Source organism: Mustela erminea, chromosome 14, assembly GCF_009829155.1.
Source record: "Mustela erminea isolate mMusErm1 chromosome 14, mMusErm1.Pri, whole genome shotgun sequence".
Lineage (NCBI taxonomy): Eukaryota > Metazoa > Chordata > Mammalia > Carnivora > Mustelidae > Mustela > Mustela erminea.
Genome location: NC_045627.1, coordinates 37,729,895 through 37,743,991, shown reverse-complemented (window position 1 = coordinate 37,743,991; position 14,097 = coordinate 37,729,895). Strand labels below are relative to the sequence as shown.

At 52.2% G+C, this 14,097-nt stretch overlaps 1 protein-coding gene across 4 annotated transcripts in view; it reads right to left on the bottom strand.

Moving 5' to 3' along the window:
- The window catches only part of CDH23 (cadherin related 23), a 397,771-nt gene that overhangs the window by 229,368 nt on the left and 154,306 nt on the right, over positions 1–14,097 (bottom strand). For all 4 annotated transcript variants that reach the window (XM_032312921.1, XM_032312916.1, XM_032312926.1 and 1 more), the window contains exon 7: positions 1,885–2,079. In XM_032312921.1, the coding sequence (XP_032168812.1) occupies positions 1,885–2,079 (195 nt within the window). The remainder of the gene's footprint in view (positions 1–1,884; positions 2,080–14,097) is intronic.

The following is a 14,097-nucleotide window of genomic DNA, read 5'->3' as shown; positions in this document are numbered from 1 at the left end:
GCCTGGCAGCTGTCCTCCTGGTCCCACCGTCTTGGGGTCACAGCCCTCCTCCTGCCACAGATCCCTCCATCCAGCCTACCTGAGACTCCGGGGTGGGGGGCAGGGAATGGCAGGGGACACACCTGGCAGGGCATGGACTTCGCCAGGTTCCCAGCTGTGACTCTGGGGGCCTGCAGCTCTCAGCAGCCACTCCTAGGGAAGTTCTCCCATTTCCCCACCTGCCGCCCACACTGCTCCCGGTGATGCCCAGATGCCTGGCAGGAGAACCTCCTTGGGGAAATGTCCCGCAGCCAAGGGCACAGCACCAGGCCTGAGGGGGACGGAGTTTCAGGTGGGGGAGCCATCCGCAGGGAAGGACCCCTCCTGTTCCACTGCTTGCAGGCCTGCTAGCCAGCAAGATTAAGAGCAATTTAACTGTATTCACCATCTCAGCTGGAGCCGGGCCTCTTGACAGGTCCAGCCACCCAGGTTCTTGCCAGCCCCCCGGCTCTGGTCTCTTCCCCGCCCGCCCAAAGCCATTTTCAGGGAAGAAGGAAATTACTCCACAGGGACAGATGCACAGCAAGAAAGAGAACAAGCAAGCATCTGTGTGTTCCTGGGCCCCTGCGTGTGCAAATGGAGAGCAGTTGGAGGGGCACCACGGCTCTGTGCAGGTGCGAGGCAGCGTGCAAGGGCACAGGTGCGTGCAGAGAGCGGGCACCAGTTTTGCACACCTCCTTTATCCCAGAAATCTGGTTTACTAAGAGCAGGACATGTGACCTTCTGGACAAACTACACTTAACCAGGGGAGAAGGAAAGAATGTCAATGGCCCCCACAGTGGCCTCCCCAGGAAAAGCATGCACTTCCTGGCTCCTGGGAACTCTCTACACTTTGCGCAAGCCTGGGGGAACCCCAACTTTCAGACAGGAAGACCCTTGGCCTAGTCCGTGGGTCTTGACCCAGGAACTGGGTTCCGTGACTTGCAAGAGGAGACCCCAGAGCCTCAGGCAGTCGCCACTGCAGTGACAGAGGGCTGGAGGGAGTTGCTGGGTGTCAGGCAAACGGGTCCTGGCAGGTCAAGAGGGAGTCTTATAACTTGTTTCACTCTCTGCCAGAGCTTTGTAAACAGAAATCGAAGGGACAAGAGGCCAGCTCTCACCCTGCAGGAGAGGAGTGCAGGGCTGGGAACCTACTCAGCGTGTGGCCTGCCTGTCCCCCAGGCCCTTGCAAACAGCAGGGCACAGAGGCCAAGCAGCTGTGAGGATCTGGAGACTCAGAAACTCCTGGCCACGGGACTGGACTGGTGTCAGACAAACTGTGTTTGCGTTCTTTCTCCCCACTACTTACTGGCTTGTAAGTCTCAATAGTGTTAGCCATAAAATGGGACAATTATTCCTCTCTCTCCCCTCTCTCTCCTGGCTGACTATTCCTGGAATTCCCAGGTGCACATGAGAGGGCCTTCCTCTGTAAGCGTTACCACTCGGGAGCAGTAGCCAGAAGGCCGGGACCCTCTGGCGCCTACGTGTAGGGTGCTGTCAGGACACCGTTTGGTCTTAAGTTCCAGAGAACAAGGGGACACCCTCACACCGTGGACGTCCTGTGGGGTTCCCAGTGCCGGCTCTAGATTGCAGTGGCTGGGTCACTGTGGCAATGACCTGAATTGTTCCCAGGCCTCAGTTTCCTCATCTGTAAAATGGGTAACTTCGTATTACATATGAGATAGAGCTGCTGTGGGATTTAACCGAGGGGATCCTTTCGAGTGCTTGGCACAGCACTGCTTCCATTCTTATGGTGACTCTCGCCAGCATCCCTGTTATGGAGGCTTGACCAGCTGGGAAGGATACTGGTGTCGCGTTGCTCTCTCCTAGGGTGGGAGGGGGCAGACTTCTGGGGCGGGGACTCACCGTGGCATTGACGGTGAGCTGGTAGGCCTGTGTGGTCTCGTAGTCCAGCTCCCGGACCACCGTGACGATGCCGCGGGCGCTGTCGATAGCAAAGAACGGGGAGGAGGGCTGGAAGGAGTAGAGGACGCTGCCTCCTGCCCCCAGGTCGGGGTCCGTGGCATTCACGATGAAGATGGGTGTCCCCACCGGCGTGTTCTGGGGGTGAAGCAAAGCAAACAAAAGGGTGAGTGGTGCCCGGAACAGCTGCCTTCGTTGGTGACTATTCCCCCAAAGCCCATTAACCACGTCCCTCCAGCCAACCAGACCTGCAGCTTTGTCATTTTTATTCTAAGAGGGTTCAGAGGAATTTAAAATGCAGTATCTATTTTTTTTCCCTTTTTTTGATGGCCTCCTGGCGGCTATAACAGCACAAGTTCTAAAGATGATCTGCTCATCCTGGCGTTCTGGATGAGGGCCTTTTGGTCCCCAAATCCCTGATTCTTGGCGATGTCGCTTTCTCTGTTGAATGCCCCTTGCTGCTCAAGCCTCAGGCCCAGGGCTGCTCTAGGGGGCACCTGGGAGTCTGCATGTCAGAAGGCTTCATGGGTGGGGAGCTGAGAAGTGTGTGCCACAGGCAGGAGATAGGGGGCCCTGAGGTTTTGCTGGGCGCCACAGAAGTTACTTGGATTGCCTGGGGTAGGGCATCCACATGCCATCTCTGGGCCACGGCAGCCTGCCATGAAAGGCCCACAAGACCCACTAGAAAGGTACCACCTCCTGGGAGCCTACCATGATTCCCTCCGTTACACACTGTCTATAGACTCCTGCCCTTTTCTGACTTGGGGGTCTCTGGTTAAATGTAACTTCCTCATGGAACCTTCCAGACCCCTAAGGCAGGTCAGCCCCTACCATCCCCCCGCCCCCAACAACCACTGTTTATACTAAGGTTCCCACCGCCCCCAGGGGATTTTCATCATCCACTGTCTTCTGTAATGCCTTGGTCAGGGCCTGTCTTCCCTCACAGCACATGTGCCCCACGGAAGCCATGGGGCTCTAGCTGCCTCGCCTGACACAGTGCCCGGCACACGGCAGGTGTTCAGCCCACATCCTTTCTGAAGACACAAATGAGTGGCTCTGAGAGCGCTCAGTGCATTCTTGCTTCTAGCCCGACTGCCGGCTCTCATCACCGCGGCGTCCACCACAGTACCTGGCACGGCAGCCATGCCTGTGGAATATGGGACGAGGGAATTTTATTCATCATTTAGTGGACTCTGGGCACCCCTGGAGATAGGCAATTGAATGAGGCTCTTTGCAGAGACAAAAGGGTACAATCCCTGCTCCCGTTGACTGTCCTTTGAAAAGGGAGCGATGGCTCAGAGAGGTTAAGTCACTTGCCCAAGTCACACAGCTAGGCAGTGGTAGAAGAGGACCTGGAATTCAGGGCTGGCTAATTCTAAGCCAGTGATCTTATGCTTCTCTAAAATGCCGATGGCAGTTCTTTTTCTGCCTCTTCTGTATGATGCTGAGCTCAACTGCCCCCGGGGGTGGGACCTCCCAGCTAGGAGTGTGGGACTAGCCCGTTACGTTGCTGGCGGCACAGCCGATATTCCTGGCCTTGTGTTTATTCCCACTGGGATGAACTGGGTCCCTTCTAAGACCTGCAGGGCTCCTTTCGAGGACAACAGCCACACTGCTGCTTCTTCCGTGTGCTGCTGGCCAGGACTTGGGCCCTGCGTCATCAGTTTGAGTAGCTTCTGTCACTGGGGCATGCTGGCAGCCCTTCCCTGGGACCATCTGCTTGAGGCAAGGGTGTTCTTTATAAAACACCCAGTCGGGCTGGAAAGGGCCTCAGGAGAACTAGGCTATGGATCTGCCACTGTTTCTGAGTGTGCTGACTCTCCCCCATCACTAGGCAAGTGCCAGGCTAAAGGGACAGGCTCCGAATCTATCCTCCCGCCAGCACAGAGGACAGGACATAGACAGGGAGGCCTCTCCCCTCCACACCATCCATGACTCCCCAATCCCCTGTGCATAGAACACAGGCCCTCGTGGTCTAGCCCTGTCTCTTCCTTCACCCTGTATTTCCCGGCAGGCATCCCTTCTTGGCCTTCTATTCGTATCGGTTTAATATTTTCTGGTAGGTAGAGCTAGTTGTGCTTCTCAAACCCAGCAGGCTGCCTCTTACCTCAGGCTTTCTGAACCTCCTTTTCCTTTGCTAGGCCTTCCCTCAGCTCGGTGGCTTGGAAAACAGGTGCTCTCCCTTCCTCCCTCCAGAAGAGAATCAAGTGTGCAAGAGGGCAGAGCAAAGTGCCAGGATTTCAGGGATCGACTGACTCTATGGGAACCCTAGCCTTGCTGTGTGTCTTTGGGTTACTTAATCTCTCTGATCCTTAATGCCCGCTCTGTCCACTGAAGTTAATAGTATGCCATAGGGTCACGGTGAAGAGAACATGAGCTCCCGCGTACAAATTTCCCAGCATACAATAAGTGCTTAGAAATGGGCAGTCGGATGTTGTCATCTTGTGCCTTCCAGAGGACTGCAGACAAGAATGCCTTCGAGGGGAGGGCAGGCAGGTGTCAAGAAGCACTATGAATATTAATGATGGTACTGTGCTGGGCATTCCCTGTCTGTACCTGCCTCAGATGCACTGAGTACCCTACTCTGTCTCCCCCTCCCCACCCCAGGGAGACCTCGGTGGACCACATCCATCCCCAGGCTCCTTGCAGGCTGGCTGCTGCACAGGGAACGTGCTGGTACGAACTCAGAGTTTGGGAAAGAGGCGGGAGGAGGGTTTGGGCATTACTTTTCTACTCCTTCTAGTTCCAAAGCCCCTCCTCTTTGGTTGCAGCCTTCAGTGAGCTCCCTAAGCCCCATTCACCCCTGCCCTTCCCTCTTCAGCCCTAGGGGCTGCTTCTGATCCCAGGTGCCTCAAAGTCTCTTAGTGACCCCTGGCCCTGCCTGCCCCCTGTCACAGTCTTTTCACTGAAATGCCTTTGTTGGAACTGAGATGAACACTTTCCTGGGGGATTTGATGGGTGCAGGCACTTTGCAGATACACACCCTTGGGCCACCGGGTGCACAGCCCCAAAGTCTAAGCTCCCATGGTGCCGCGCTTAGGGGAGCCAGCCCCCAGCCCCGATGAGCTGCCATGATGGCACGGGTCTTGAGGAGATCTCCACAAGTCTCTTGGCTAAACTACGGTTCTCCCACTTCCTCCCGCCCTCTCTAGATCCTATATGTGCATCACCCGCGTGCACATGGGAGTCAGACCCGCATCCTAGAACAAAACATTCCAAAGGGACCTGGGGTGTCTGCCATGAGAGGGAAGGACATGTCCCGATTTCATAGCAGCCAGCCCCTGGTGGCGGGGGTGGGGGTGGGGGAGCTTGACAGCATGTCAGAGCACAGCCCACAAGTAGCCAGTGCCCAGAGGAGAGGGATGGCTCCTGTGAGAATGTCAGATCACCAGCCCTCTGCCTTGGGGAGGAGGGGACATTTCACCCAAGCATACCTCATGGTCCGGGGCAAAGGCTCTCTGGGCAACTGACCAGACGATTTAAAAGCAAGATTCGAGAAGACAGGGGAAAAGGGGGAAAAGAAGGAACGGTCCGGTGTCTGACCTTCTTAGATTATGTTTCATGCCCTGCAGTGAAAACCCATTTAATTTCTGCATAACTTAGAAAAGGTTTTAAATGGGCCTGGCAAAGAGCCATTCATATACTTAGAAGGGACAAGCCATTGGAGAGAAAAGAATGCTGACTTCCTGCATTTCAGGTTCTGGGCGCCTATCAGGGATATGCTCTATCAGGAATATGGGGGGGTGGCACTCATCAGCACCTACACTTGGGGCCTCTCCGAGCACCCAGCTGCTGCTTTATGCAAAATGTGCAGATGTGCCCCTTTAAAGGTCTACACCTTCCACACAAGCAGATTTCCCCCCACGACCAGGTGCATCTGGGTTTTGGAGTATACAGCAGGCAGTAAAACTTGGTGACTCGGAGCATGGCCTGAGTCACACTCCCTAAGTGTGACTACGAGCTTTTCCATGTACTGGCTGGAGACCTCAAGCATATGCTGCTGAACTGACTCTTTTGGCCTCAGTTTCCCTGTGCAAAGGAAAATATAAAAATGGAACTGTTCACAGTACCTACCGCCAGGGTTGTGAGAAAGAATTACACGAGACAAGGTGTGGAGGGAAAAAAAAAAAAACCTTCTCGCTGAGCCAGGCACAAGGCAATATTGAGCAATACTCAATAAATGGTCGTTGCAATTATTATTATGGTAATAAAATACCATCACAAGCAGCGTGAGATGAGCTCCATTTAAAGGGGGGTATTAAAAACAGCCAATCAATCTCTTTATCATGAACTTAGACAAATGCGCATTTAAAATTCAGAAAGAGACCATCTCTGTTGATGAGTTCATGGCTGCTGCAGACGGGTTCGAGGTGGGAGAACTTCGGAAGACCCTCCCCGGGGGGAACTGGAGGGCCCCGGAGAGGAGGGCAGGAGTCTGAGGAAGGCGTGGGAGGGGCTCCTGGAGGCAGCTCCTGATGATGGAGGCCAGGTCTGACCCTGCACAATTCAGGGATGCGTTGAATGTAGGAGCAGGAAGGAGCCTTGGGGATTATCCAGTCCTGTCTCCCCAAATTACTGATGGTACAAATGAGGGGCTGCGTCTGGCTCTCGGTCTCTCAGGTGGTGAATGGCAGAGCCACGACGGCAAATATAATGCTTTGTTCACGCCACCCAGAGTTGCCAACCACTGCCTCCCTCCCCACACTTTCCCCAAGTAAAGATGCTCTTTATAAACCCACAGTTCTGCTTAAGGAAATCCAGACAGCCAAGTTTGTACCAAGTGACTTCAGACCTAGCGCACATCTGATTGGTCCAGGGGTAACCACGTGACTCAAATAGGCCAATCAGATGTGGCCTGGCCTGTTAAATCCATTTTCTGCAGAACCTGAAAAAGAAGGTTCTTGCTGTCTGGTTAGGGCTGGAGTGGGCACCGTGACAAGCCCAGCGCCACACAGAAGCCAACATTTACGGGGCAGAGGAGAAGCCACGGGTGGCCGAGAAAGCCCAGCTGCAGTGATGGTAATGGAGCCCAGTGAGGGAGGAAAGCAGAGACATGTGCCTCTCAGAGCCTTCCCTGCCCTGGTCTTCGCAGACCCTGCCTGGACTTCACTTCCCGTCCCTGGCTAGGGCACAGGGACTGCATCTGGGCTGTCCTTCCTATGGCTACACCCTTTGGCTTACACTGTGCTCTATGGGTCTGGGCTCCTTCCTCCCCCACAGTACCCCCAGAATGCATCCAGCCCCAGGCAAGGCCTCCTCATTCCTGCAGCTCCGCCCCAGGCTCAGCCTGACTCTTGCCTGCCGGGATTCCATCCTTTTAATGCCCAGGCTGGGCCGCAGAAAGCAAAGCTCCCTACCACTGCTCCTAGGTTGCTGGGGGCAAGGAAGGTAATAAGGGGGAGAAGAATAAAACAGCCTAGATGAATGAATGCTGGCTCCCTCTCTTTTTAAAGTGTCCCCAGATACTCCTTTTAACATGCAAATCCAGTCAGGTCACTGCAGTGATCAGCATGAATGTGGGGGTGGCAGGGGAGGGTAGGGGACAGCTTGGTCACTGGCTTGACACCATCATCCAAGACAGGCCTGGAGGAGGGATACCCTACAAAGCCAGGCTCTGCCCACCTGGAGACAAGGAGACCAGGGGGAAGGGACCCCTCTGGTGTCGAGGCTTGGGGTTTGGTGTCTACAGATCCATTACCAGGGTGGGCCTGGGCTGCACAGGCAGGGCCAAAAGGCCCATTTCAGCTAAGGTGGGCTGCCTCATTCTAGGGCAACTTCTCCCCACGACCTGATGGTGGAAACTGGTTCTGAGTCCAGCTTCTTGTTGAAAAGTAGCAGCTGGTCTCTGGAGGAAAGGTTCCAGGCCTCTTGGCCGGCTTCTCTGCCCCAGTTCTGCTCCCAGCACCTCTTCCCCCATGGCCAGTCCCCCCTTGCCCCATCCTGCCCCCGCCGCCCCCCGGAGCTTCTGAGCCCTTACATAGGAAATCTCTCCAAATGTCCCACCCAGGCCTCCTGGGAAGCAGGGAACAGTGTTTAGGGATCAACCCCTGCAAAATCCTGGCGGGCTGGGGAGAATCCTCTCAGCAGGAGCCCTGCTCCAGGCAGGGCGCAGACAGGGCAGGCCCCTGCCTCTTCCAGTTCCCATTTAAGCTCCACATCACTTCTGATGGACCTGCTGTAAATGGGCCACCCTGTGCAATTCAGAGACAAATAAATCTTTTTGCTACTCCTGGGGTGACAAGGGAATAGACTCTGGGAAAGTTCTGCTGTGCAAGGGATCTTGTTCGTTAATAATAATGATAAATAGCTCACTTCTCACATGCAGTGTGAGTTACATTACACTCCAGGCTTCTACAGAGGTGGCTCGGGGTGCTCACTGGAACAGCGGGGGTACAGGCAGAAGGGAGGAAGAGGGCTGCGCAGGCAGAGAGGCAGAGAAGGAGGGTAAGGAAGGGGGTGGGGGAGGGAGAAGAAGGTGACCAGGGACAAAGGAAGATAGGAGGGGATGGTGAAAAGGCAGAGCTGGGGAGCAGAGGGTGATGGGGACGAGCCAGAGAGCATTCCCAGGAAGAGAGAGGGAAGGAAAGAGGGAGGAAGGAACAGGAAGGAAGAGGAAGCAGCACTGCAGAGGGAAAGTTGTGAAGAAAGGAAAAGAAGAATAAAAGCTCTAAGTGCCTAGAGAAAGGAAGATAGGAGAGAGAGAAGCACCCCATCCCCGCTCATCTTCGCGGCGTACGCTCGTCAATTCGATTTATTCCGTATCCTCGACCAAACCTCCGCAACAAGCCCTACCATTTCCACCGTAGGTGCCATCTCTAAAGGCGTTATTAATATTTATGGAATGCTTGCTGGATGCCGCCACAGTCTTTAATATCTTATTATAAAGCCTGTTATAAAATGCATTAGTAATAAATTCCTGACAGATGGAGTTCTGACAAGGTGCAGGCGTCTCAGTGGATCTGAGCTGGGAACAGACGCTCCTGGAACGCGCGTGTGCTGCTCAGAGGCTGGGCTGCTGGGCGCCCCCTGCCCCAGGTGGGGTGGGGGCAGGGGAGGGGGCTCGATTCTCCACCCCCCGGCCTGGGGGGGGTCAACAAATCTTATCTCATCACCTTTTTTTCCCAGGACAGGTGAGGGGAGTGGGGGGTGGGGGGTGGAATGAAAGCTCAGAGAAATGAAGCAACCTGTCCCACGTCACACAGCTTGTAAGTGGCAGAATTAGGATTCAAGTTCGGGTCACCTCTGTGTCCCCAGACCTTGGGGACCCCAGAGATGTGGGTGGACAATGGGTCCAGGGCCCCTGCTCAGGCATGGCCAATTCATTCACTGTCCTCTGTGGAAGGGCAGGGGGTGACGTGGGAACCGAAGACCAAGGGCTCTAGATAGTCTGCGTTAGAAAAGCGAGAGCTGATGGGGAGATTTAGCTCCCCAAAATGTTCAGAAGGAAGAGGGTATCTCCAAGTTTTCATACCTCCATTGGAAATCAAGATATGGGCTCCCACTGTGCCAAGAAGTCAAGTCAGATATAAAGGCCTTTCTGACAAGGAGGCTCCTGGGGCAGTGGCAGGGGGGCACCTGTGTTTGTTTCCATTGAATGCCAAAGCAGGTGCCAGTTCACTGGTGACTCCGGAGGCAGAGGCCTACGGGGTCTTGGGGAGGGCATCATCCCAAATGTAAGGGTTTAGAGGTTTCATGGCATTCCAGCTTAGGGAGGAGGAGAAATGGGGTCTGTGGGAGACGTGGGCTATATTTATTTCTCCAAGAGGCGAGAAAGAGAGACTGGGCTCTAGCTGAGAGCAGGTCCAAAGAGAACAACAGTGTTCTGAAAGGAACCTGGAGAGGCAAGTGCCCCCCAGGCCTTGATGGCTGTCTCAGGTGGCCCCATTCGGTCAGAGAGGGGCTCACCAGCTCGTGCACACATGCATGCATAGAGCACACTCTCCAGCACCAGCCTCTGCAGAGGAGTAGGGAAGAGATCATTTCACAGCATCTCTTCTCTCCATCAGTGTCTGCTCTCTCTCAGATGATGTGCGCGAGACTCCAGAATGTGCTATGTCTACTCTGAGAGCCAGGCAGGCTTCTGGGTGGAGGCTCTGTAGGCAGAAGGAGCCCCAAAGGGCTGAGCTCTGAGTCCCACATACCCTGACATGACTCGAGTACTTTCCCAGCTATTCCACTCCTTGGAGCCAGCTCAGTGCTTACCCACCACTGAGTCCCTCCCTCCTTCTTGGCCTCCAGCTGTGTACTGCCCCTTTTGAATCCCAGGAAGACACTCTTCAAAATACTCACCTAAGGCCCCTCCTGACTTCCCCATGTCTGCAAAGGTCTTTGTCTACCAGAATAATCTTGGAATTGCCCCTCTCTCTTGCCCCCCATTCTTCATCAGAATGTCAATTCTTCCTTCTGTATTCCCCCAATTCTCCCTTTTCTCTTTGTTATTTACCTTGGCCACCTCTGCGGTGACACCTATGTCACTTGCACATAGAAGGGATTCAATAAATGTTTTAACAGAATTGGGACTTCCCGTTCAATGTGGGAGATTGAACACATTCATTTATTTCTGTTTTTGTCCAAACCCCTCACCAAAATGACAATATGAAAATTAAAAATGCATAGATCCACAAGGACAAAAAGAACAGGAGAGGAGGCAACTGGAAACAGATGGAACTGAGATTGCCTTAGGAAAGAGGAGCAAGTGAAAGCTCAGGCTGGGGACTCAGAACCCTGGAAAATCTCAGGAGCTAGAGATACCAGGTGAGGTAAAAACTGGGAAGACCAAGCGCAAATCTTTAAAGAGTAGTCAGACTCCCAAGTGCCTTCCTAATTTGTGCAGAAGACAAGAGGTTTACTTTCTCGAGGGGCCGCGTTAGTTGGGCTCTGGACTCAGGCTGGGAGCTGGATAAAGCACTGAAAACAGGGAGGTTAAATGAAAATCTGCATTTCTGCTTCATTCCCATCCCCAATCAGGCCTCTAGCTAGTCAGCCTCTTGGAGACTGACAGCAGGCAGGAGACAGGGAAACTGGCCCAAGAGAAAGACAAACACAAATGTTAACATGGCAGAGTTCTTGCAAAATAACAGCTAGAGCTTCACCTAATCACCCCATAGTGAAGTCCACTGGTCAGCAAGAGCACGTGCTCCATCCTGCCCTGCCCTAACACACACAGTGGGCTTCTAGGTGGCTAAGTGTCAACTCACTCTCAAATATAAACAGGCAACTAAGGGTCAAGAAACATTTGAGAAGAGCATATAATATGAAAGACAGGGATGGGGGTGGGGTGGAGCAGTGGGAAGGAATAACAAAAATAAGTATTTTTGACATCCTTAGTGAGACAAGGCATAGCGTCTTTGAAATAAGAACATTCCAAGAGGAAGAGACAGTCAAAATAACAAACTTAATAGAAGAGTTGGAAGATAAAGACATTTCTCTAAAAGTAAGGACAAAACTCAAAGAGATGGAGAAAGGGGGAGAAAAATAAGAAAATCAGAGAAGCAATACCCAACAGAGATCTAATACCCAACTAGTAGGGGTTCCAGAGAGAGGAAACAGGGTAAGTGAAGGAGAGGGAATTATTTGAGAGGTGAGGTAAGAAAATCTCCCAGATATGAAGGACATGTTTCTTGATGGAAAGAAGCCTCTGTGTGTTCAGAGAGACCCACACCGAGTCATAAAACTATGCAGTTTCCAAACACTGAGTCTTCAAAAAAAAAAAAAAAATTCAGGAACTTTCAGAAAGAAAACAAAAGACTACCCTCAAAGGGTCAGGGATCAAAATGGCACAGAAGTTCTTAACAGTAACACTATAGGCAAAGGAGAAATGACTTTGTATTACGAGGGAAATTATTTCAATCCAGAATTCTATACCCAGCCAAACTATCAACAAATAGGCATCTTGAACAAATACATTTTTCAAACAGAGTAAAACAAAAAAAAAATGCCCATGAATCCCTTTTCAGGAAATTACTGAAGTGTGTTCTCCCACCAACATGAGGATATAAACCAAGAGGAAAATATGGGAACCATGAAGAAAGAGACAAAGAAATTCACTGGGTGATTCCCCCATTCCACACTCCATGCCCACTCCACACAGGCCTCTTCAGCCACTCAGCCTCCAGAAAAGCAAGCAAGCCAGAGCACAGCCAGTCTGGGTGGGAACAGGAGGATGGACTCTCCAAGGAGAATGTTGCCATGAGAAATGCAAACTGATTAAAAAAAAATCAATATACTTTTAATAGACGAAGAGGAGGTACTTGATTATGTCCGAATATTTAGAAGAAGTGATAGCTTCACAGAACTCTAAGCAAACAAACAGAAAGGTGGTAATTATTAATTCTAGAAAAAACAAAAAAGGAATTATAATTAAAGTACGTGATGTGGCAGAGCTTGAATGATATTTGCATAATCACAGTGCTGTGTACACCAAATGCTGTGTGAGCTGTGCTTAAGTTGGGAGGATGGGTGGAGCACGTGATGAGGGTGGGTGTGTGTGCATGTGCAGCAAAGGTGAGGTCAAGGGTAGGGTAGAAGTGCCGTTCTCATCCTTTAGAGCTAGAAGTCAATGTCTAAAGCTACAATGCCTAAAATGGAAAATGGATATGCATGCAATTTAGAAATGAGAAGGTAACTATCAGCAATTGGAAGAGGTTGTCTAGGCTTGGGAATCAGGAATGGGAAAGGTTGAGACAGGGCATTGCTGTTTTTTATCATAAGCGTAGCTTTGCTCTTTGACTTTTACACTCACGCAACCATGACTTTGATAAAAATTAATATAAACGTGAAAAAAATGTATCTCCCTAGGGCTGGTCTACTGCAGCCTTTCCTCTCTTTTGGCCATGACCCTGTAGTTGATCCCAGAAAGTCACTTCCTTAAAGCACTGATCTCCCATCATCGTGTTCTCTTCCTCAAACACCACCATAGGCTCCTTTTACCTCCAAGGCAAGGTCTCCTGGACCTTGAACCTCACCAGAGCCTGACCAAAGCTTCCCTCTCTACACTCCTCTTTTGTTTTCACCCCACTGAGACCTTCTGTTTTGGTCAGATTGTTCTACCTTGCAGCCCCGAGTGTGGGCCCACTTCTAACCTTTGCTCATGATGCCGTCTTTCCCACCCAAATTCCTCCTGATATTTTTCCCGGAAAGCAGGCATCACCATCTGGCATAGAGAGATAATGAGTGGCAGGAGAGTTCCAAGAGAGTCCCCTCCCATGCCAAGTGCCACCTCCCAAGAGCACCATATTCCAGGGCTGTCCATGTACCCGCCCTCCCCCAGACGCCACCCTCGACACCCTCTCACTCCTTGACCTGCTGGGGCTGAGGGAAGGAGCACGGTGCAGCACAGGGCTTGATGCCTCCTGGACAGTGCTCAGCTGGCCCACCAGCCCAGCGGCTGGCTGAAGGCCACATGCAGAGAGAAGGGGACAGACAGGCCACCATGGTGGGGTGGCCCCAGTCCCCACAGCATGCAACTTTCAACACCAGGCTGTGCCACTCCCTCCCTTAGGGAACCAGCTTCTACTTCTCTCTCTGTAGAAGTGGGAGGACTGACAGCAGAGGCATCCATCCCTAACCTGAGAGTTAGGCTGACTGGCTCCTGGAAGCCTCCCAGCAGGGACTTAGAAACCAGCTTCTGGAGACCAAGAAGCATCCCTTAAGTGATGATTACTCCCCATGCATGTTGACCTGACTGGAAAAAAAAAAACAACAACAACAACCCAGAAACAACACTCCTTAAGTGATGGGTCACATTCTGGCTTGACAAACACAATCCACAAAGCTTCCTTCTCTGTTGTCACAGAGCATTCATGCAAACATTGATGCCTCAGTTTTCCCACCTGGGAAATGGGTATAGCAAGACCTTCCACACAGAGCTGCAGGGGAGGTCAAATGAGCTAACAGTGGAGTAAGTACTTTGAAAACTCAAAGGTCAAATAAAAATCACCACCTTCTGCAGAAGTAGACAACTGTACCAAAGAAAAAAAACTAGTGAAAGGTGTGATGTGACCTACAGAAGAGTCCTCTCAAAGGAGCTAGCCTAGAGTCCAGAAGCGGGCCGTCTGGGTGCCAGGACACTGTCCCTGAGCCCAGGACTACAGGGGGCTGAGTTCCAAACACAAACAGGGTTCAGCTGAGGCATGTGGTCTTGAGACTTGATAGATT